At 49.6% G+C, this 23,773-nt stretch overlaps 1 protein-coding gene across 3 annotated transcripts in view; it reads left to right on the top strand.

The window, feature by feature from the left end:
* The window catches only part of RNF213 (ring finger protein 213), a 3,248,263-nt gene that overhangs the window by 281,531 nt on the left and 2,942,959 nt on the right, over window positions 1-23,773 (top strand). For all 3 annotated transcript variants that reach the window (XM_069655189.1, XM_069655190.1, XM_069655188.1), the window contains exon 7: window positions 17,680-17,969. In XM_069655189.1, coding sequence (XP_069511290.1) covers window positions 17,680-17,969 — 290 coding nt within the window. The remainder of the gene's footprint in view (window positions 1-17,679; window positions 17,970-23,773) is intronic.

Genomic DNA, 23,773 nt, shown 5'->3' with positions numbered 1-23,773 from the left:
CCGTCGTCAGGCTGGGAATCCTCGGTAAAGAAAAAACCAGTATCAGTTTCGTTTCTGATCTGTCTTTCGTAGCAGTAACCAATCACTGATCTCTGCGTCATACTGACCACAGCCAATGACTGCCCTCTACCTAAGCCCCGCCTCTGGCAGCCATCTTCAGATTTTTACCGCACGTTCATGTGTTGGGATCCTCGTGCTATTGCTCTCGAGCGTTAGTGCTATTTTTTTCGCGTTTTTTCTCAAAAACTTAGTTTTTTCGGTCAAAAAGAGCCTCAAGCTCCACCGACTCTCCATCCGATCAACGGGGACCCGTGTCGGATTCGTCTATGCCCCTCAAGGGTGAAGATTTCGTCGAGCTACGCTTTTGGAGGACTCCAGAAGTTTCTCAGGCCCATCTCCGACATGGCCCAGGAGAAAGGAAGCTCGACGCCCGGAAAGCTGTTCAGGGTCTGCCCTGGATGCCAGCTGCAGAATGCCTTTAAGGAGGACGAACACTCCTTTTGTCTTTACTGCCTACATGAGGACAAGACGCACGTGGAAAAGGACTGTGCGTTTTGCGGCAACATGTCGGAGTGGACCATGAAGGACCGCCATCAACGTCTCGCCAACTGGCTGGAAGGGAAGAGCCCGTCCGGCGAGAAGAAGAGGAAGAAATCCGAGCGGTCTTCTAAGACCTTTGAGGAAGCCCCGGCGACGGGGGTCCAACACAAGGCCAAGCACCGCGAGACCGCTGGCACCGGGAGCGCCGAACGGTCGGGCTCTACGGGCGCCAGGCAGGGCGCATCCTCCCCGGCACCATCAACCACGAGCCAACGCTCTGGTTCGGGTAAGAGGAAGGCCGAGCACCCGGCGAAGCTCCTGGAGAGGCCCCGGTCGAGCTCGAAGGCCCCATCGGAGGGGGAGCGAGGCAGTGTCCCCCCCCTCAAGGAGAAGGCGGTGAGCGCACCTAGGGTGGTGAAAGCCTTAATCCATCCGGCCAAGGCCTCTATCGAGACAGTCGCGGCAGCCCTGGCTCAGCCTGTGGAGGCTACACCAGTGGTGGCGACCTCGGGGCTCAGAGTCTCCCTGCCACCGCGGAGGGAGTCCTCTTTTATGCCCATCGACAGGACCCCTGTGAAACCTCCGGCGGAGAAGGGGGGGCAGAGGGTCGTCGTGGATTCGGCCTCAACCTCCGAGGAAGAGCTGATCGAGGTCTTAAGCCACGGCCTCGGCGTGGAAGAAGACCAGCCCGTCGGGAGGGATCCCGACGCAGGAGACGACGATATCGTCAAGGGTGTCGACGGGACCCCTAACCGCCCGTCTGACTCCCCTCTGCCAGCGCCCCAAGACAACTCGGCGGCCATTTTGTTGGCTATACAGTCCTTATGCTCAGAAATAAGGACGAGACTACCGTTACCACCAGCGGCGGAGCCACTCCCGTCGGGGGACCCAGAACCAGGACCTTCTGGCAGCCCTCCTTCCAAGAAAAGGATTCACCCTCCACCTCCTTTTCAGCCGTCGTGCCCCGTTCAGCCCTCCTCCCCGTCTCGAGGGGATGATACGGGGACTGACACGGCCGTGACGGGTACGGACGACGAGGTGTACGACGAGGATCTGCCGTCGTCACCTCCCACCCGGGCTTCCCCGCCCGACGAGATTGGATCGTTTCACTCCATGATCGCCAGGGCATCCGAGCTCTTCCAGCTCTGCCCTGAGGAGAAGAAGGAAGGTTTCCTTTATCAACGGCGCGAGGCCAAGAGGAAGACTGTCCTCGCGGTACCTCTACTGGACGATATTTGGGATGAGGGCCTCGCCCTCCTCAAGAACCCATCCACGACGCCGGCTAGAAGAGACCGGTACGAGAAGAAGTACCGGGTCCCGGACGCGGCCCCCTTGTGCCTCCGGGCACAGCCTACCCCGGACTCCGTTGTCTCCGCGGCGGCCAGGAAGAAAGCGGGGGGGGGGTGCGGCCTCCACGTCGACTTCCCTGCCGGACGGCGAGGGAAAGAAATTGGACACGATGGGGCGCAGAGTCATCTCGTCTGCAGCGACGACGATTAAGGCGGCCTACGCCTTGGCTATCGTAGCCCGCTACGACAGGGAGCTGTGGTACAAACTGGCTCCCCTGCTGGACTTCCTACCGGACGACAAGAGGGCGGAGGCCCTGGAGTTCTTGCAGGAAGGTGAGGTGGCGTCGAACCACGCCATCACGATTGCGACGGACATCGCCGACACTGGATTTCGCCAGTTGGGCAACGGCGTGTGCCTTAGATGGCGTGGATGGCTCAAGGCTACTGACTTCCGTCAAGACGTACAGACCAGAGTCCTGGACATGCCGTTCGATGGGAACAACCTGTTTGGGAAAACAGTGGACGATTCCCTTCAAGCCATTAAAGCGGACACAGAGATGGCCCGGGCTCTCTGGGTTCTCCAGCAACTGTGGCCGCCCTTTCGGAGCGGCGGAGGCAAGGGCGCCTCCAAAGGTTCCGGCGGCGGATTTTCCACCTACCGTCAAGCGGCCAGTTCGTCGTCTCAGGAATCTTACAGGGGACGAGGCAAGTCAGGCGGACCCCGCCGTCGTCGCCAAGGAGGTCAAGGCGGCAAAGCCTCGTCGAAGCAGGATTGAACCGGCCGTGGGGTCGGGCCCCCACCGAAGCACCCCGGTGGGAGGCCGGCTGGCGAGCTTCGTCAGCGTGTGGGAGTCCATCTCCACCGACCGTTGGGTGCTGGACGCCCTAGCCCAGGGCCACGCGCTCGAGTTTCAAAGAAGGTGCCCGCGCGTCCCCCCTGTGGCCAGGAAAGAGCTTCACGTCCCTCAGCTTCTCCTGGAGGTAAAGGCGATGCTCAGGAAGGGCGCCATTGAACTCGTCCCAAAGAGGCTTCGGGGCTCCGGAGTTTACTCAAGATACTTCCTCGTGAAGAAGAAGACGGGAGGATGGCGCCCCATCCTAGACCTATGACGACTGAACAAGTTCATCAAGGCGCAGAAGATCCGGATGGTCACCCTCCAGCACGTCCTGGGTCAGCTGGAGGAGGGTGACTTCCTGTCGTCGTTGGATTTGGAGGATGCCTACTTCCATATTCCCATCCTAAAGGGGCACCGAAAATTTCTCAGGTTCGTGGTCCATGGGCGTCACTATCAGTTCAGAGCCCTTCCCTTCGGACTACGGTCGGCACCCAGGGTATTCACCAAGTGCCTTGCACCAGTGGCGGCGCAGCTGCCCCGAGAGGGGATCCACGTCTACCCCTACCTGGACGACTGGCTCATCCGAGCCAAGACGAGGGAGCTCGCCGTGGAGCACATGGCAAGGACTGTCCAACTTCTCACGGACCTGGGATTCTCCGTGAACTACGCCAAGTCCCACCTGGTACCCGCGCAAGACGCACTGTTCTCGGAGGAAAGGACCAGGGCCGTCCTGGGCAAGGTACAGCGGATGTTGGTTGCCGACGCGGCCAAGGTGAGGTCCATCAAGTCCCTCCTCGGAATGATGTCTTCTTGCATCTACCTCATTCCCCTGTGCAGGCTCCGGATGCGCCCGTTGCAGGAGTTCCTGGACGCACGCTGGATCCAAACGACGGGCAGCTTCGAGGAGAGGATCACACTCGACGAGAGTTTCCGACGAGCGATCCGGTGGTGGGGCACCCGCGCGCATCTGACGGCGGGCATGGACTTCCAGACCCCAGGCCACCAGGAGACAGTGACCACGGATGCCTCCCTGGAAGGGTGGGGAGCGCACACCGAAAAACTGCACGCAAGAGGCCTTTGGCTCCCGACGGAGAAGTCCCTCCATATAAACGTCCTGGAGCTCTGTGCAGTGTTTTGGGCCCTCAGGTCCGTCCTTCCATCCCTCAAGGGCAAGGTGGTGAGGATCTTCAACGACAACACCACCACTATGTTTTACATCAGGAAACAGGGCGGAACCAGGTCTCCAGCACTGTCCAAGGAGGCGCAGGACCTGTGGCATTGGGCCGTCGCCCAAAGGATGTTTCTGGTGCCGTTTCATCTGGCAGGGATAAAAAACACCATCGCCGACTCACTCAGCAGGGAGCTGCGCTCGTGCCACGAGTGGGAACTACGGCAGGATCTAGTGGATCACCTCTTCCGACGATGGGGCACACCCCAGATCGACCTGTTCGCGACGGCGTCGAACTCCAAGTGCCGGAGGTTCGCCAGCAGGTTTCCCCAACCGAGGAGCATGGGCGATGCTTTCTCGTTCCCCTGGGAGGGCCATATACGCGTTCCCTCCATTGCCACTGCTGATCCGGATCATCAACCAGCTCAAGAGGTCACGGTGCAGGATGATCCTCGTCGCACCTTTGTGGCCGAGGCAGATATGGTTCCCGGACCTTCTGGACTTGTCAGCGTCCCCGTCAATCAAGCTGCCAGTGGACCAGGATCTGCTATCCAGGGAAGGAGGCGCAATCCTCCACCACGACCCGAAGTCGCTGAACTTGCAGGCCTGGCTCCTGCAGCGCTAGAGTTGGAGGATACGACATACCGGCCGACTGCAGAGAGGTTCTTGCAAAGGCCAGGGCGTCCTCGACTCTTAAATGCTACGGACACAAATGGAAGAGGTTCTCTGTCTGGTGCCACGCACAGAAGATTAATCCTCTAAGGATTACGGCTCCCCAAGTACTGCCGTACCTGTTGACGCTGGCCAAAGCTGGACTGGCACACGCGTCCATCAAGATCCATCTTGCTGCGATCTCCCGATACACCAGAACCACGGGGCGGACGTCCTTGTGGTCTCATCGTCTGGTGAAAGAGTTCATGAAGGGACTGTTCAGATCGTTCCCGCCGGTGAAGGCTCCGGCGTGGGAGCTCAACGTGGTGCTGACCAAGCTCATGGGACCTCCGTTCGAGCCTCTGCACTCGGCCCCGTTGAAGTTCCTGTCGTGGAAGACAGCGTTTCTTGTGGCCATCACCTCCGCACGACGGGTGGGAGAGATCCAGGCCCTTTCCTGCAAGGCCCCGTACTTGACTTTTCACGACACGAGGGTAGTGCTCAGGACGCACCCCTCCTTCATGCCCAAGGTGCCGTCGGACTTCCACCTCAACGAACCCTTGGTGTTGCCTGTGTTCTTCCCGTCGCCTTCGTCGCCGGCTGAGAGGACTTTGCACTCGCTGGATGTGGCTAGAGCGCTGAAGTTCTACGTGGACCGCACGGAGTGTTTTCGGAAGACGTCACAACTCTTTGTGAACTTTGGACCTGTCAATCAGGGGAAGGCTCTCTCGAAGGCTTCCATTTCCAGATGGCTCTCCGGCTGTATCATGTACTGTCATCGGTTGGCAAACCGACCGCTGCCTGGCCGTCCAAGAGCCCCTTCCACCAGATCGATCACTGCGACGACGGCGTTCCTGCCTTGTGTGCCTCTGCTGGACATCTGCAGCGCGGCTACGTGGAGGTCTACACACACCTTCATGAAGTTCTATTGCGTCGACAGGGAGGAGTCCAGGGTTGGCCAAGCGGTGCTACGCAACTTGTTGAGCCTGGTGAGGCGGTAAGAGTAAATGCTTCTGTTGAGCCTTGACCCTTCCTGTGGTTGTGTACATATGTACTGCTATGTATTCTTTATTCATGAGCATGTGAATCCATGCCAGACCCCATGCTAGAGAAGGAACAGCTTACTTACCTGTCACTGCTGTTCTCCAGCATGGGTCTGGCATGGATTCACATGCAAACCCGATTGCCTGCTCCTCAGCGGTGGCTGGAGGAGACCTGGAAGGAAGGTTTCTTATATCAACGACACAAGGCCAAGAGGAAGACCATCTTGGCGGTGCCTCTCCTGCACGGGTTTGGTTGGAAGGCCTGACTTTGAGAAACTGGCCACGGGCCTGGCCAAGAGTGATTGGCTAGAGAAAAAATACCTGGTGCCTGAGTCTGCACCAAGTACCTACGTTCCTAGCCTTCCCCGGACTCGGTCGTCTCGGCGGCAGCAAGGAAGAAGTCGTCTAACACTTAGTGTTCATCCTCCGGCCCTCCGGATAGCGAGGGGAAGAAGTTGGATGCCATTGGAATAAATGTAATCTACTCTGCACCGTCAAAAGTCCAGGCGGCCAACGCCCTTGCTATCCTAGCCAGATACGATGGGGAACTGTGGTATAAGATGGCCCCACTGCTGGAGTTCCGACCCAATGAAAAGTGGGTTGCAGCACTTTCCATCCTCCAGAAGGGGGAGGTGGCATCGGACCATGCCATCACGGTTGCCCCGGTCATCGCGGACACAGGGTTCTAACAGATGGGGAACATTGTCTGCCTCCATCGTCGTGGCTGGCTGAAAGCCACCAACTTTCATCATGAAGTCCAGACAAGGGTTCTGGACATGCCCTTCGGGTAAAACCTCTTTGGGGAGGCCATCAACGAGTCGTTGCAGGCCAATAAGGCTGACACAGAGACCGCCCGTCCCTTGGGCACTCTTCAGCACTGCCCGTCCTTTCGTGCCTCGGTGATAAGTCGGGCAGATCGTCGCACGGTTTCAGTGGAGGGCCCTCTTTGTACCGTCAACCCTCCCGGTCCATGACCCAGGAGGCCTACAGAGGCTGTTCCAAGGCCTTCGGTGGAGGTGGCCGAGGTCGTCTCTTCCAAAAGCAGCATGCAGGCCCCGAAGCAAGATTGAACCGGCAGGACTTCGGGTCCCCCATCCATGCACCCCGGTAGGAGGTCGGCTGGCGGCCTTCGTCAACGAGTGGAAGAAGAACTCCACCGACCGATGGGCCCTGGACGCTCTCGCCCACAGACACACTCTAGAGTTCCAGCAGAAGTGTCTGCTCTGGTTGCAACCTCTGGTTGCCCGGCAGGAGCAGCACATCCCTCAGCTCCTGCAGGAAGTAAGGGCCATGATGAGAAAAGGGACGATGGAGCTGGTTCCAAAGTGACTCCGGGGCTCCGGAGTCTACTCCAGATACTTCTTGGTGAAGAACGGGGTCTGGAGGTCCATTCTTGAACTGCAGCGTCTAAACAAGTTCCTCAAGGCCCAAAAATTCAGGATGGTTACCTTGCAGCATGTGCTTGGCCAACTGGAAGAGGGAGACTTCTTGACGTTGCTGGATCTGGAGTACTCTTACTTCCACATCCCCATTCACGAAAAGCATTGGAAGTTCCTGCGCTTCGTAAGTATAGGGAAGGCACCACCAATTCAAGGTCCTCCCCTTCGGACTGAAATACCCAGGGTGTTAAACAAGTGCCTAGCACCAGTGGCAGCCCATCTTCGTCTACAGTGGATACATGTGTACCTATACCTCAACGACTGGCTCATCTGGGCCAAGTCAAGGGAAGTGGCCGTGGAACACACAGAGGACCGTCCAGCAGCTGACGGATCTGGGGTTCTCCGTCAACTATCCAAAGATCTGCTTGATGCCATCGCAGAACGCTCTGTTCCTGGGGGCCAAGCTCAACACGGTCTCCTGCCTGCCTGGCGGCTCCCTATAGCGACCCTGCTGGTCAAGGTGCAACAGCTGTTGGCACTGAAGACTGCCACAGTGCTGACCATCACGTCGCTGCTCGGCATGATGTCGTCGTGCATCTACCTGTTCTGGCTCTACAGGTTGCGGATGCTACCCCTTCAGGAATTCCTGAACGCTCAGTGGATCCAGGTGTCGAATCTTCGCTGACGAGATTGACCTTGATGAGGCGTTCCGTCAATCGATAAGGTGGTGGGGTGTGCGCTCCAACATCACCGTGGGCGCAGATTTCCACGGATCCCTATAATACAGCACGGACCCTTCCCTTGAGGGCTGGGGAGCCCACACCGGAATGCTCTGTATTCTTTATTCATGAGCATGTGAGACCCCCATGCTGGAGCAGGAACAAGTTACTTAACTGTAACTGTTCTCCAGCATGGGTCGGGCATGGATTCACATGTGAACCCTCCCTCCTGCCCCTCTGTGGCTCTTCTTGGTCATACTGCCACTTTACGTGCTACCAAATCTGAAGATGGCTGCCAGAGGCGGGGCTTAGGGAGAGGGCAGTCATTGGCTGGGGCAGTATGACCCAGAGCTCAGTGATTCCTTTATAGGAGAAAGACAGTTTGTAAGTGAAAGTGAAAGTTTTTTTCTTTTACAGACGATTCTCGGCCTGACGATGGGGAATATTCATGAGCATGTGAATCCATCCCAGACCCATGCTGGAGAACAGTTAAAGGTAAGTAACCTATTCCTTACTCGCCTTAATAGTATTTCTGATGCTTGTGCCTGCTTAGGATCACATGCACCTACCCTTCCTCCGCTCTTGGAGTAGAAGGAACATAGACACCTTACACCTTATTTTTTCCGGTACTCGCTGGTGCAATCTGTAAGGCTCCCTCAAGGCAGAACAAAAACAGCCGGTGGGCACTTGGCACGTGAAGGATTTTGGGTACACTACACGTCACATTAGGGATAGTGGAAGTCCCGCCCAGGTCGAATTCCCTTTTCGATCTTCGCGTTTACGACTAGATGTTGGACTATGTGCACATCATGTGAATCTAAGCAGAAACATTACTCCCCGTAATCGTATTTCTGATAATTGTATGTCATACAGGATCGCCCCTCAGATCGTCTATTAACTCTGGTGAGATAATGCATGGAATTGTCGATCACTGAATCTACAAACGTCTACTGTTGAGTACTTGCTACTTATGTTAGGATAACTCTCCCGCATGTTACTGATGTCCTGATCTTGACTGTCTATCGGCACATAGGCCTAAGCCAACTGGTAGTCTGTATTGATTTAATCCTATTTTCAAATGCTTGGTGTGATAGATTCTCTAAGGTGACCTCGATGCAGCGTGATTGTTGCCTGAATCAGAGTGTCTCTCTAACCCAAGAAAGGCTGGGAAACAATTCTATGGTTATGCATCGCTGAAGTGTTTGTGCGTATTTGGTTTGTTCATGTTGAATGGTTCCACCCCCAGGTGATATCCCTAGTAACTTTACTTGGTCCAATGGGCTATCAAAGTCGACTATTGACTATATCTTTGTGGGAAAGCGAGTTCTGGAAAAATATAAACCATTGTTGTTCCAACTGAATTTAGTGATCACTGTACAATGTCCACAGAATTTGAAATTGTAAACATTTACCATGCTGAGCATAAATGCACGTTGGTTGGGCTACGCGTTAACTGTGCTGGCAAAGGTGTCTTGGAATTCAGGCACGGTGCCCTGAGTAAATGAAAATGTGGCTGCCTACCTTAGACTTGCATCATGTGATTGGCAATATGGCACACTGATGGTGGATAATTGTTTTTTTTTTTGAAGACCTGATATACATTGAAGTAGCTCCAAAAGGTCCAAATTGTGGCACAATAAAGAAACGCCCTCATGCTTATGACGCTGAGTTGGCTGGGAGAAAAAAGAATGAGAATTGCAGATTAAAACGCTTTGAAATATGGGAGGGATCCAGCCGCAGGTGCTAGCCCAAAGAACTAAAGCAGTGAAGCAGGCTTTCAGGAATTGGTTACGGGCAAGACGTGCCCTTAATGAGTCAGGAAGATGCTGAATGCATGCGCCAAGTCTTGCGTAGTAAAAGCATGCAAGTCTTTTGGCGACTGATTAATGATAACGAAACGGCCCATGCCACTACCCAGACAAATGTAGTTCCCAAGCAGGCATGCGTGACATATTTTGGTATCGGGTAATATTGTCTCCATGTATATGATTGCCATACACAATGTCGCAGGCAAAATGTTGTGGCGACATTATATAGATGGTGACCTATGTAAGGAACTCATGGTGGCAACAGTAAAGACCCAAGTGATCACAGTTCAAGGGTGTTTATTAACCCTTTAAGTGCCATGGGTATTTCCCCCCAGTGCCAGGGCCTTTTTTGTTGATTTAGGCATGTGGCCATTCAATGGCTTGTACCTTTTTTGTTACATGCGATATCTCGGCCAAATTGGGCTCCTTTTTTTCCCACATGTAGGCGGTCGTAACGCCACCCAGGAATCCTAGGTTGCTGTAGGGGGGGTGAGAGAAAATGAGCAAAAAGGGCGAAATTGTTGGGTTTTTTTCAGAAAATGCCAATAAAATGATGTACAAAGAAGCCTGTGTTTTTTTCCTTGTAAGAGCTAGGAAGAAATGGTTTGCTGTGCTGAATTCCCCATTTTCCTGGCTTTCAAGAACAGGTTGAGTGGAAACGAAAATAATAAATATATTTTGATGTGGTTATCAACTGTTTTGTGCGAGGTAGGCGATTTTGGCCATTTTTTGCCAATTGGACATGCATGGACGGAATGGAAGAAAAGGGTAGGAAAGCCGAATTGGAGGACAGAAAGGCATATATTTCTGAAAAGTAGACAACATTCCAAGTTTAGGAAAAGGTGATTTTTGTAGGTCAGGCAACAACTGGGTAGGAGAAAATGCCATAGATTAGGGGAAAAGCGGGAAAATGACCGAAAAAAAAGTTGTTGGACATGGTTGGCTTGGTATGGCAATGGCTTCTATGAATTTTGAGGAAAGCAATGCTTCGCTACATTCCCCCGACTCTTGCAGTTAGGAAAGCACACATTTTTTGTAGTGTTTTACAAAACAAGCAATACCACAAGCCAAACACTGAGCCATGGTACACAGGCGTTTTATGCTCATGGCCTGAACAGACGCACTTAGCATGTGTAAATCGGGAAAACCAATGTGGTGAGGAAAGGCAAGCATACATTTTTTGAAAGAGCACAGGCAGACCTTTTCAAGAGTAGGCACCAGCAAATGGGTCAAAACGTTATGAAAACCACACAAACGCAACAAATGTTATACCTTACTGCGTTCCCACAGGTGTCCCGATGAAAACGATACCTCACATGTGTGGGCGCACCTACCTGGGCGCCAAGGGGAAAGCCTAAAACACAAGTAACACCAAGTCTGTTTTCACACCTGAATTTCACATCTCACATCATACAGATATGGGCCTCGGGTGTCCACCCGTGGGAATCTGCAGAAGTATGATTTGCAGAAATCAGCCCAGAATTTATTACCCAGACACCCCCGCAAAGTCCGAAATGTGGGGGGGGGACGCATTTTCTGCACATTTCAATCGGCTCACCCATCGAAACACGCTGCCAACACATGGCCTACCGTCCCGCGTTCCCACAGGTGTCCCGATGAAAACGGTACTTCACATGTGTGGGTGCACCTACCTAGGCGCCAAGGGGAAAGCCTAAAACACAAGTAACCCGAAGTCTTTTTTTCACACAAGAATTTCACACTCTGCAGATGGGCACATCATACAGATATGGGCCTCGGGTGTCCAAGCCACCAAGGAAAACAGGTAACCCCATGCATTTCCGAAAAGAGGACACCTGTGGAATCCGCAGAGGTCTGCCTTGCGCAAACTGCCCCAGTTTTTATTAGCCACAATCCCCGACAAAATGTGATATTTGGTGGGGAAAAAACACAATGTTCACTTTGTCTGGGGTTCTGGGTAATAAATTCTGGCCCCCTTCACGCAATTCAGACCTCTGTGCATTCCCACAGGTGTCCTCTTTTGTGAAATGCATGGGGTTTCCTGTTTTCCTTGCCCCATGGCCCCTAGTAAGCAGCCCCCCTCTGAGAATGAGAATCTCCCCTTTCCAACGATACCCGCCTCGATCTCCGGCTTGAAATACAGCCGGAGATCGAGGCGGAGAAAGAAGGGCACTCGCCTTCTTTCTTCACCGCAGCAGCCGAAAATGGCTGCTGCAGTGATTTTACTTTCAGTTTCTGCCGACGTGGTTTACGCACGCCAAAGTGAAACTGAAGGTAATCCAGCCCCCTGGCAGTGAGGGGGGGACCTCCTCCTCACATAGCCCGGGGGTTGGATTACAGTTCATCAGGGATCGCTCAAAAAAAAAGTTGCCAAAAAAAGGAGATATCTCATCCTTGGCACTGAAGGGGTTAAACTGGATAATGGGTGAGAAAATCCTAACCTAAACCTAAGATGGGAGCAACCTACGACCATCAAATAAGAAAGCAGTCTTTGGCGTCTTGTCAAATAAAAAGGGGCTATACTAAAAAACCTATTGCCAATCCTTACAACTAAGATACAAAAATAGTGTGGGACAATGTCCTCAAGAAAAGAAAGAAGTGTTCACCAAATAAGTCAGGATCGTATGGATGGGTCTCTCTTCCCTGTGTTTCTAGCACAGGACAAGGCAGGACCTTTGTATTTGTTTCATTTGTATAGCGCAGCCAGGCCCGAAGGAAACCGAGCACAGCACACTCCTGGGCCAGCACGAAGTAACAGTTCCTTTCAACGATGCCAGAACTTTCCGGGCCAAGTCTCTTTTCCGGCAACAGTCTCTTGTCTTAGAAGGTCGACAGTACCAAAACAATAACCAAACAAAAGTTCCTTTACTAATCTTTTCACCTCGGTTGACTGCTCCTCACCCCTTGGATCTCCCTCATCCGGGCTCTGATGCTAATTGCAGCGTCCGCATCCCTCAATCGGGTTCAGTAAGGCTTTTGACTCAACGTCTCGCTTAACAATCCGTGTCCTTTGTACCAACTATTCATTGTGGACATCCCTCAGAAAGGTTCACACTTGCCAAGCACAGCAGAAAACCTCTTGGGTTCTTCTTTTTATTTAAGCTCGGGTCTCAGGCCCAGCCAGGCGTTCCTTAGAGCCCCCAGTCAGGCGTTCCATAGAGCCCCCAGTCGGGCGTTCCTTAGAGCCCCCAGCCAGGCGTTCCTTAGAGCCCCCAGCCAGGCGTTCCTTAGAGCCCCCAGCCAGGCGTTCCTTAGAGCCCCCAGCCAGGCATTCCTTAGAGACTCCAACAAGGCGTTCCTTAGAGCCCCCAGCCAGGCATTCCTTAGAGCCCCTAGCCTGGCGTTCCTTAGAGCCCCTAGCCTGGCGTTCCTTAAAGCACCCAGCCAGGCTTCACACAGTTCTATCAATATCTGTTTCTCCGGCGTGTCCCTGATTACCCTGATTTGTAGGCATCCCTCTGTCGGGACATTTGCCAATTTCACAGTTCACTCTAATTCACAGGCATCCATCTGTCGTGTTCACAATTGCCAGTTTCACAAGTTAATCAGTTTTCGCTCATGTGTCAGGCTTTCAAGTGTACGAGGGGTTTTGCTCAACCCTCGTAGGACCACTTTGACACTTTACACTAGCCTCTCCTAAGGTCTCTTGGTCTTTGTAGTTTCATCAAAAACGTAACCTCCAAAAGGTTTCAGTCGGTGTCCTTTCGAATGAGCACCCCCATAACGCCTGACCACTCTGCTTCTGAACCATTTCCTAAGGTTTCTTTAAAGTTAATTTACACAAGTACTTTGTTCAAACAAGGTTGCCGCTTGCAACCTTGGCCCAGCACAGTTCAGTTTCCTGATCGGTCGTCTCCGACTCACCGGCTGTGATGAACTGTTGGAGTCTCTTGTCTCGGGAGTCAAGGACGGCACCACGGTGGCAAGCGCTTCTCCTCCCTTTGACTATCGGTGCAAGAGGGCCCTGTGTGCTGTTGACACCTGTCACACCACTCGCCAGCTGGACTTCACGGTCTTATGATTTCCCTTTTTGGAGGCTTTGGGGGGTCTGAGGTGAAAAGGGCAAGGGTAATTCCATCCACGTCACCCCTTCAGGTCTCTGCCTTTCACCTCCGTTTGAACTGCCGGTCCGGAATAGCTGCTGTCTTGCACATTTGGCTATGCTAGAAGTGTGCTTTCGGCTTCCCCTTTAATCCCTCTGGGGAAGAGAAAGGGTCGTCGGGTGTGCATAGTTTTTGTCAATTACCTGACTGCTTGACCCTTGTTTTGGGACATGCCATGTAGACGGCTCGGCTGATAGTCCGTTGTCTGTCAGTGTAGGAAAGTGTTCGTGTTGGAAAACGGCGTGGGGGGGTGGGTAGAACTTCTGAATATCCTACGGGGTAGGATAGGGAACAGGTGCTATAGGGAAGCGGGTGGCTGGTCAATTCGGAAAGGTGAGCTTTGTAGTATTTGTGAGTTGAATAGGGGAGATCGTGGGAAGGGTAGTGTTTTCTCACAACAGATTGGGAGTTCGGGAAATAATAATCTGAAGGACGGGGACAAGAATAACTGGGAGTAGTCAAGTAGGACACAGAAATACAGGGATTCTGGGAGAGAGAGTTTCTGAGTGCAACAGAATTTGGGTTCCAAGGGGATTGGTCATTTAAGGAGGGGTTGTTGGATCTGGGCAAGAGAGATTAATTGGGAGGAAAGGAGGCAGATGTGGTACAGCGTACAAACGTCTCAGGGATCCTGTCCTCTTCTCCTTCCCCAGTATAATACTGTGTCTCATATGGGTTATTCCCCCAAGCACAACCCCGGGCTCCCCCATCCAGGTGATCCTTTCTTGCTCGTCCGCCCCCAGGGTTGGGATCTGAGAGCATCAGCCCTTCCCTGGCCACCTGAATAAGGAATTCTCGAGGTCTGCTTGGGAGTATACCCTCAAGTTGATCACATCACATATGGGGACCAAGTGAGTGGGTGTTGCGGGCATGTCCTGAGCATGTTCCATGCAATAATGTCTCTGGAAAAAACAGCAAGTTTTCGGCGACTTTTTTCACAGGCGACATTTTTGCTTGGACATTATCACATGGAACCCATATTTTCAGGAGATACTTGCATAACCTGTAGCATCGATAGGATACTATTGTGGTACTGCAAAGCGCAATGATCGTGATTGGAGGCTGATTGTGGATCCGGAGCACATTAAAGAAATACTCAAGAGTATTAGTACTTCCAGAGCTTCGAGACCCTATAGGTTGTCCAAACTTTTGTTTAAGGGGAGAATCCCTCAGCCTGGACCTTGGTTTGGACTCTGTATTTGAGCATGTGGCTGATTCCTACAGTTCTCCCAAGACCTGGTCCACAGCATATATATATAGGGCCAATATTTAAGAGGTGGTAATAACCGTTTAACCCTGTTTAGAGACAACAAATGATCATCTAAATGCCATACTCTACGCAGACAACAAGGTTTTTGCAGCCTTGCTGTTGGAGCATCTTGAGAGCTGGCAAAAGGATATGGGAATTAAGAAATGGCAGACTGGCTTCTGTAAGCATTTAGGCACATCTCTTAATGGGTTCATTATAAAAGTATCCTGAGTCAGGCCTGGTTTAAGAAATAAATCTCTTTTTTGGGTTACTATCAACCTTTCCACTGCATTTGATGTGGGTGGATCATGGTCTGCTTTGGACAAAATTGGAAAATGGGGAAGTCCTCATGGGCTATTGCGTCTAATTACCGGCCTGTACGAGGAGTACATTGTCAAAATCAGGCTGGAACAAAAGGTGATCTTTGTCTCGCAGTGTCCCCACCTTTAGAAGAGTTGGTCAGGGTTGCGTTATGTCATCCTGCTTGTTTAACATATACATGTCTGATATTGGAGAGGATCCGGAGCTGGCTGTGCTTGCCACCCCTAAATTCCACATATTATAAGCAATATGGATGGCATACACTGACAACTTTTTGATATTGAAATGTACACAGATCACCCTGCAGCACCTGTTAACTGCCTTGCAAAATTTTCCTTGTCTCATTGTCTTAATATTAACTTCTTGAAAACTAATAAGAAAGAAATTAACCAATTTTCAATGGCGAGTAGGCCTGGATCCCCTTGAGATGGTTGAGAGCTTTGTCTATCTAGGCTGCCCCATCACTGTCAAACCTCAAATTGTAAGTTAGAGATGGCTACAAACCTGTGCAATTGCACTCTCAAATCAGCGGGGCAGAGTTGATGCAAGGTTTGGCAAATTGTCTTTGGTACCCATTCTCATAAAATCTTAGGGACAATCATACCCACTATTTTATATGGTGTAGAGGTTTATGAACGGTGGGTTGGAGTTTTTACCATTGTTTGAAGGAATGATCTGGAGGACAGCCTTTATAGTCTCAAGCTCAGTACTGTTGGCAGCCGTTACACATGAACTCTGTGTATACTCCCTAAAATGTAGAACCTAGTAGATATTTTTTTATTTGATTTTAAACCCACTAAAATGATATTTTTCAATTTAAAGGTAATTATGGATGAAAAAGGGGATAGATTTGTAGTCTAATTTACCGAGCTTTGCTCGGACATGCTAAGAAATTGGTCTGTCATATAATGACTTCAGGGAGAATCCTGGGAGAGTGAAGAGAAACAAAATGGGCTGTAACCATGAATGAAATGCATGGGTAAGATTCCTTGAAACACCTGGGTTCAGAATACAAAAAAGCAGGAATAATAGCACCATATCTTGCAATTTATTAGGGCAGAGAGATCCAGCGGTGCTTCCTAAGATTCAAGTGGGATCTGGTTTTAACCAAGGAGGTTATTGTTAGATATGGTTTGCTGCAAAAATAATCATCTGATTGTAGCTTCTGTAAGCAAATAGGTGCAATGGAATTGTTAAAACACCTGGTTACATTGTGCAATGCCGTTCAAGGAAAGCAAACAAAATATTTAAAAAAAAATCAATCTGCTCAGCTTGGGTGAGGAGGCAGTGGTTTGAAATTGCTTGGCGGGTTGGACAACCTTTACAGTGTTGGCAGTGACAGGTTTTTTCAATTCACTACAGCTGGTACCTGCAAGCATGATTACACTAATTTAGGCAGATGTGCTTACATTTGAGATAATGATACCTGTATTTTATTTTCTCTTTTATATGTGTAATCAACAATTTAGAGTGCAATTATAATATTGATGACATTTTAGACTATTTCCTTTTATCTTGTATTGTTAAGGTTTTAAAAAGTGCAAAAGCTATGATTGGTAATTTAAAATGTGATAATTCTTATACTATTAATTTTCTTGTCCTGTGATGTAGAGGTTTTAAGAAGTGTAAAACATAGATTGGTATCTTAAAATGTATTATCAAAGAAGTACAACAATTGATGAGGACGATGTTTATAACGTATACATTTTCTTGTTTTTCCATGCTTAAATATAGTTATTTGGATAACTGTATAACTTTAATGATAAAACCTATCTGGCATATGATTCAGAGACTTGTGGTGAAGATATATTGTAACTGGAGAACCTTATTGAGGAAGGTCTAAAGCAACACATTGTGTCTGAGAAAGAGGTCAGAACAGAGTGGGGCCATGCCATTGCAGAAGTGGGTGGATGGATGGAGTCCTTGTGGCATCAGAGGGAAGTGCTGTTCAGAGGCTCCCCTGGCTTGCAAAGATGGGCAGGTGGTTGCTTGGTTCTTCTGCTTGTCCATGGACCTGGAACTCTCACCCTGTCTCCTTTACTTACTCGACTGAACACTGTTATCAAAGCAGTCTTGGGTCTTAGTAAGACACAGTACTTCCTGGGACCTCGAGCAAACCCAAACCTTCTGCCTTCTCCTGGCAGCCAAGCTGCAGTGTGTACAATACACAATACACAGCACTCCAAACACATCACCACCTACACACTAAATGGTGGACGATGGATCACAAGTCATTCACAGTAGAATCCATCTGCACAAGACCAATGCATTTGCGTATTAGCAGCTAGCATACAGACACACTTTAATGAGTCAGATTTCTGTATTGAGACCAGACAATCCCAGTCGTTAACTATACAATGATCTCGCCAGCTGTGTTCCCAAGGCACTACCGAGGACAAAGCAATTTCACAGGACCTGTAAAACTAGATGAATTTGTAATATGAATACTATGCTGTCCATACGTGCTTATTTCATTCAGTATTTCTTAAGGGGAATTTTGAATTTCTTTGTTTGCCTACTATCTATTTTACAGTTTCTAAATTGTTATACAAGATTCTTTGTTCTTCGTTGACATTCTGATTTCTATTTTTTAGAATGGCACCAATATGATGACATAGTTTGCGTCAAGCCAGATCAAGGATTTCTGAAGAAATTTAAGTCTTGGGTTGGCTTGGACAGTGAAAAGAGGAAACTGTTAAATGGGAAGGAGATTGCTGGGGAGATCATGCTGGACTGCATTTTCAACCTGCTCACCACTTTGGACTCTACCAACTTAAAGAACTTCCTCACTCAGCTGAATCACTTTTACCTCGTCTCGAGCAATCCAATGGTGGATGAGAATGGACCTAAGCAGTGGAGCTCTCTACCGTTTGGACAAACACAGGTACTTTTAGTTTTCTTTTCCCGTACATCCTTAAGCATTCTCAAGATGTCTGTTGATTTGCGCTGTGACACCTTAATGTAGGATATACATTTTCATGCAACACTGTGGATGTTATTTGTAATTGGTTACTCCTAGGTCCCGCCCTCTTGTCTACATACTTGTGAAAACTTACTGGGGCATTGTGTGGCTGAAGCATTTTTAATTACAAAGGTAGCGCTTCATGAATGCACATAAATGGCAGCTGCGTAATCCTTCTTCATGGTTGCTCACGGCCTCACCCATCAGTCTTTGTATCTGCCATAGTAGGGTGTGAGCATGAGCCTTGAGCCTTTTTGGATCACATGTCTACTATGGCACCTTTTTCTTTCTGTACTCTTTCTTCAGTCTTTGTCGCTGGGAATAGGTGTTTACAGGGATTCTTCCTTAAGGCTTTTGTCTCTGAGAAGAGGTTAAGTAAATTAACTTTGTTTTCAGGGCGCCGACCTGTGTCAGTGCTGGTTGTGTCTGCTGTAACCTTTTACCGGAGAAAATAATGAGCTTGCGTCATAAGGCTCCCACTGTCCGTCAGGCTGTCTTTTTCTGGTGGGCCCATGGACTGGGCTCTTATCCAGGCTAGTCCTGAATGGTACTGTGAATCCTTTTATAAGCTATCCTCTGATATACTTGTTGGCACTGAAGCTCCACCGCTCTGGGTTGCCTCACATGCGAGGATTGGAGTCATGTTCAATGTTCCCTCTAATTATTTGTCTCTATGTGCGGAACTGCTTGGCTGTCGTGTGCACTTTATTTTCCATGGGCGCCACTGGCTAGTAAGGTAAGCCACTTTGTGAGCATGCGTAGTTAGGGAGCTACTGTCTCTGAATAGAGTTTGGAAACGAATTTCTGCTTGCCGTCTACTGCAATTCTTAGAAATCTATGTAAAAGTTGAATATTCCAACACTTTTTCCAAACCCATAAGCTAAAAAAAAATATTGTTTATCTTATTATAAAGACAACTCATCAACTAGTCCAACACTTCAGGTTTTTCCACAGTACCTAGCAAAAGTACTCCTGTGCAGAGCAAAATGTGTGTTGTATACCACTGGAAAAACAATCATATGTAGTACAAAAAACAAAAATCGCTTTTCATAATGGAGATGGCTGCCCAATAATTCAGACAGAATACAATATTTTCAGATGGAATTATGGCAACTAAAAGGAATGTGTCAGAAAACATGCTAATAGGAGTTCATTGTCCAAGTAATTCAAGGGCCAGGAGAACATTCATCGTTTGTGTAAGGATATGTAATGTGTAATAATAACTGCACTTCAGTATTTGATGGACTCTGCTTACTATCCATGTTACATTGTCATCTGACAACACTTACTAAAAAAAAAAGCCGTATAGCTAAGAAGCATATACACCATCCATTTTTATTCCCTGAAAAATAATTTGAATCCAAGTAGGGAGCAAAATCTTATCAGAGTCCTGCTTGCAACCCTGACATGTGAAGTTAAATTAGAATTGTTCTTTTATAATTGTTCTTTTACAAGGTTCTTCATACCAACGCGTGTTTTCTAAGCGCTGGGTTTGGTATTTGAACTTGTGTTGCTGCTGCGTTGTCTTGCTTCCAAAATAAACACATTGCCCCTGAGATATTTGCCCTCCCTTCCTCAAAACAGCCTAGACAAAATTCAGGAAGAGCCTTATTGAGGTCACTTATGGAGACTGTCGAAGAAAATCACATGTATATGCCCTTTTAGTTAATGGCAGCAATGCTCAGCGGTACAACAGATTGAGTGCCTTTTTCTGTAACCAGGGACACCTTCTGTAATTCATTGCTATCATTTAAATACGTTGCAGCAGGATGCATGAGTCAATAAACGAAGTACACATGATAATATAGAAAAGCCCTCAGCAACAGAGCATAGATACACACGAAAGGTGTTTCCTTCTCTTTAGCAAACAAACACATTTCCTTCCCTGTACTGCCGAAATTAAAAAAAATGTGCACTGGATATGTGTGCAGCAGGTGTGGTGCTCGTATGATAGCTGCTCTTAGCGTTAGGTGTGATTGTTGGGAGATCAGGAGTATGGGTTTGTTCTGGCAGGGTGATACCAGACTGATTCTGGCTGCGTTAGGCCTGAGGAGAACGCCTAGGCTGACGGGTGTGCAGCTAGTTGTGTTTAGTTAGGATGATGGGGAGTATGTGGCAGGTTTTGGTATGAGAACAGCTATACAGAATGTCATAGTATCGCTGTGTTCTAGTTGAGTGGTGGTGTTTAGAAGAGAGTAAGCAAGGTGATGTGAGATGGTGGTTTTCAGTAGGTGCTTGCTCTCCAACCGTTCCATGCACTCAACCATTCTGGCACAATGTCCATTCCATGCCCTCTATCTGTTCCATGCATTCCATCAATCGTATGTACTCCTTCAGTTCTATGCACTCCATCTGTTCAATCAGTTCCATGCATTCCATCCATTCCACCTATTTCATCCTCCCCACACTCTTCATCCGCCCCTATGGACAATCTGCATAGCTCCGACCCTCTTCTTCTTCATCCCAGTGGTTTTGAAAGAAGGCAATGGGGAGGAAGTATGGGAGTTGTAGTTTTCCCTAATGATGGAGGGAAACTTCTGTAAGTGTTTGTCAAGGAGATAGGGGCAGATGGTTGTAGGCAAATGGATTTTCGATGATAATGTCCCATAGTCACTGGGGATGTCGGATAGGGATATATTTCTTCTCCTACACCTCCCTTTAATGTTATTACCTGTTGGAATTGGGGAGTGGGCCATGGGACAGGATTCATAACCTACAAAGGTGGAGGATGTCGGGTAGGGCTTTGTCAGAAAGGGGGGAATACTGCATCCCTTCAGAGGGCATTCCTCCAACTGTCCCCAAGGACCTCCTGCTTGGGTGATCCTCCCTCACTAATCGACCCCCAGGGTCTGGTTCCAAAGGCGATGGCTGTGCCCTGGCCACCTGAACAAAGATTCCCTGGATCCATATGTGAGAAAGCCCTCGGGTTTCTCACACAGTCCATACCCATTATCCCTAGAAAACCAAGTGAATGATATTAGTGTTGCTCTCCACTTATAGGGTAATGTTAGCAATGCTACAGTAGGAGATGCTGAGCATGACCTTTGTCTACTCAAAATTATTAGTCAGCAAATGTATATACTTTTTTCATAATGTGTTAATTTGCAAGGGGACCACTGCAAAGCACTTGCGTGACATATGTACGAAGAGGAAGCATTGGATGAGGCTACGTATCCAAGTATCCTGCTTACTGACAGTCTTTATCCAATATTTGACGGATGGGTTACATATTGTGGGTGACGCTTCCAGTAGGGCATCGTAAGCAACAGAAATTATGGAGTTTTAACATTTTTCATATTACAACAAATATAAAACAAGTAGATGTAGGTAAGTTTGGGAAACTTTCGTAGAGCCAAGAGAGGAAGAGTCTACGTTGATATCTCAAAGTGTTCTGGGGGCAGAAGTTGGAGTCATAAGAGTTGGGAGTCCTCGTGTTTTGCTCAGAACATTTCTACATTTTCGCGCTTTTTTCGTTAAGTTTCTATTTTTGGTCAAATAGAGCCTGTGTGCTCTTTCGCTCCTTTAACTGGTAAGCGGGGATCTGTTTGTCGGCGTCTTTCAACGCCCCTCAAGGGCAAGAATCGTCTAGAGTTTCATTGAAGATTCCAGAAGGCCATCAGGCCTACACCGCCAGCGGGACCATGTCGGAGGAGAAGGACAGACGTTCCCTCTTCAAGCTCTGCTCCAGTTGCGCATTGAGGAACATGTTTGTGGAGGACAAACACTCCAGTGCCTCTACTGTCTCCTTCCGCACCACAAAGAAGCGGATTGTGGAATTTTCCTTGGTTTCGCCAAACGCACAGTCAATGATTGTCCCAGTAGGTTGGCGGCGTGGCTCAACGCCAAGGCCTCTACACCATGCGGCAAGCGGGGCATGCCTCACCCAGGACCGGGCCAAGACGAGGCTAAGCACTGAGTCTGTTTCCTTCAGGGGTCACCGCGCAAGCGAGTCCCACGATGAGCAGGGCGCGCTCATCTTCACTTCCTGCCTCCATCTCAAGTTATCGATCCAGCTCCTCCTCGAAGAGGAAATCGGCTAACCCACGGAAACTGCGGGAGAAGCCAGAGAAGACCAAGGCGCAGGGTAAGATCTCCGACCTACACCCTGAAGGCCCAGGAAATCCAGGCGAAGAGGATCGAGCTGGTGGCGGCCGCCCTCTCGAAGGCAAAAGCTGCTGCCAGTGGACCCAGATGGTGACCAGAGTAGCCCTCCCAGGTGGGAGGCTTCGGCCAAGCCGGTGGAGAAAACGCCAGAGAAGAGGAGGCCGTCTCTGAGCCTGAGACCGACCCCTCAGGACGCAAAAAACGGGGGTGCATGGAGTCCTCTACCATGCTCTAGGGCACGTATATTTCTTCTTCGGTCGAAGAGGTCATGGTGTCCGTTCAGAGTCCCAGAGGACGTGGGGAACAATGACTACGGCGAGGATGACGACAATGGTGGAAACGCAGAGGGGGGATGACCACTGCGGGAATGCCGCTGACGTGGGCGCTGTGCCCAGCAAGCCTACCCCCATCCCCGCCCTGACTTTTCCCAGGTACGTATCGCTGAATATCCTTTCAACTCTCCACACGCTGGTGTTGGAGATTCAGAAGAGGATGCTGATGGAAACCCTCGGCCCCGGGGGCTCCGGACCAACTGCCGGCGAAGACGGAATGGCACCCTACGCCGCCTCATCAACTGCCTCACATTAGGCGAATCGAGGCACTGGAGATCATGCAGGAGGGCGAGATGGGATCGGACCATGCCATCACTGTTGCCCTGGACATTGCGGGCACAGGGTACCGACACATGGTGAACGGTGTCTGCCTCTGTTGTCGTGGCTGGTCGAAAGCCATCAACTGTCAGCAGGAAGTTCAGACGAGGGTCCTGGACATGCCGTTTGTTGGGGAGAATTCTAATTTCTGTGCTAATTCCCTTCATCCTTAGAGACCCCCAGCTCTTTTGCTGGACTTGAGGACTTTTTAATTTTAACCCTGGAGTGAGTGAGCCCTTTTTCCTCACCTCACCTGACCTGACCTGATATGAATTGTTTCCTTTGTTTTTGGAGTCTGACAAACTCCATAGGCCACTACTTTTTGTATGGTGACACCCAGTACCTTCTGTGCAGTGTCAGAGAAATCCTTTAGATTTCTCATAAGGTTCAAATACCTTTTCTTGGGTGAACTATAGTTTCCAAGAAGAATAAAGTGAAATTGACTTTACTTACCTTTTCTCTTTGTAGGTCCAACACACCCCATCTTATGTGAAGTGCTGGGGGGGGTTACTTAGTAGCCTCTTTTCCTACCTACTCATTTTTATGTTACGCTCACGACTTAAAATGGCTGATGGCAGTGGTTTAATTTTCCTACTATTGTGCTTTTCTACCACAGGCTGAATCCTCAGCTGCAGTATAGCATCCATGGGTGACCATTGTCAAAATGGCCCTGGTCTTTTTTCGCTATTTTTAGTTTGTGAGGTCTTTCTTGGGTTTTACTTTGCGCGCCAATCCAGTTTTGAGCCATTCGTTTGTTTTGCCTTTGGCGGGCTTCACTACTGAATCCCGCCTCCGGCTCCAGTGTGTCTGGAAGGGTATGAAGTTAGGGAGGTTCCCGAAACTCCCCTTCCCTTTGTCTTTAGGAGTGCCTGAATGCACCCAATCCTGATTGACCTTCTGGCTGGCTGTCCTCGCTGTTTGAGTGACAGCTAGGGAGAAACCTGCTAAAAAGATGAGGGTTTTGGACTGAAG

The sequence above is a fragment of the Ambystoma mexicanum genome, chromosome 3q (genome assembly GCF_040938575.1).
Source record: "Ambystoma mexicanum isolate Mex_15411 chromosome 3q, UKY_AmexF1_1, whole genome shotgun sequence".
NCBI classification, from domain to species: domain Eukaryota; kingdom Metazoa; phylum Chordata; class Amphibia; order Caudata; family Ambystomatidae; genus Ambystoma; species Ambystoma mexicanum.
Note: the sequence above shows the minus strand (reverse complement) of the source record. Positions and strands in the feature narration are given on the sequence as shown.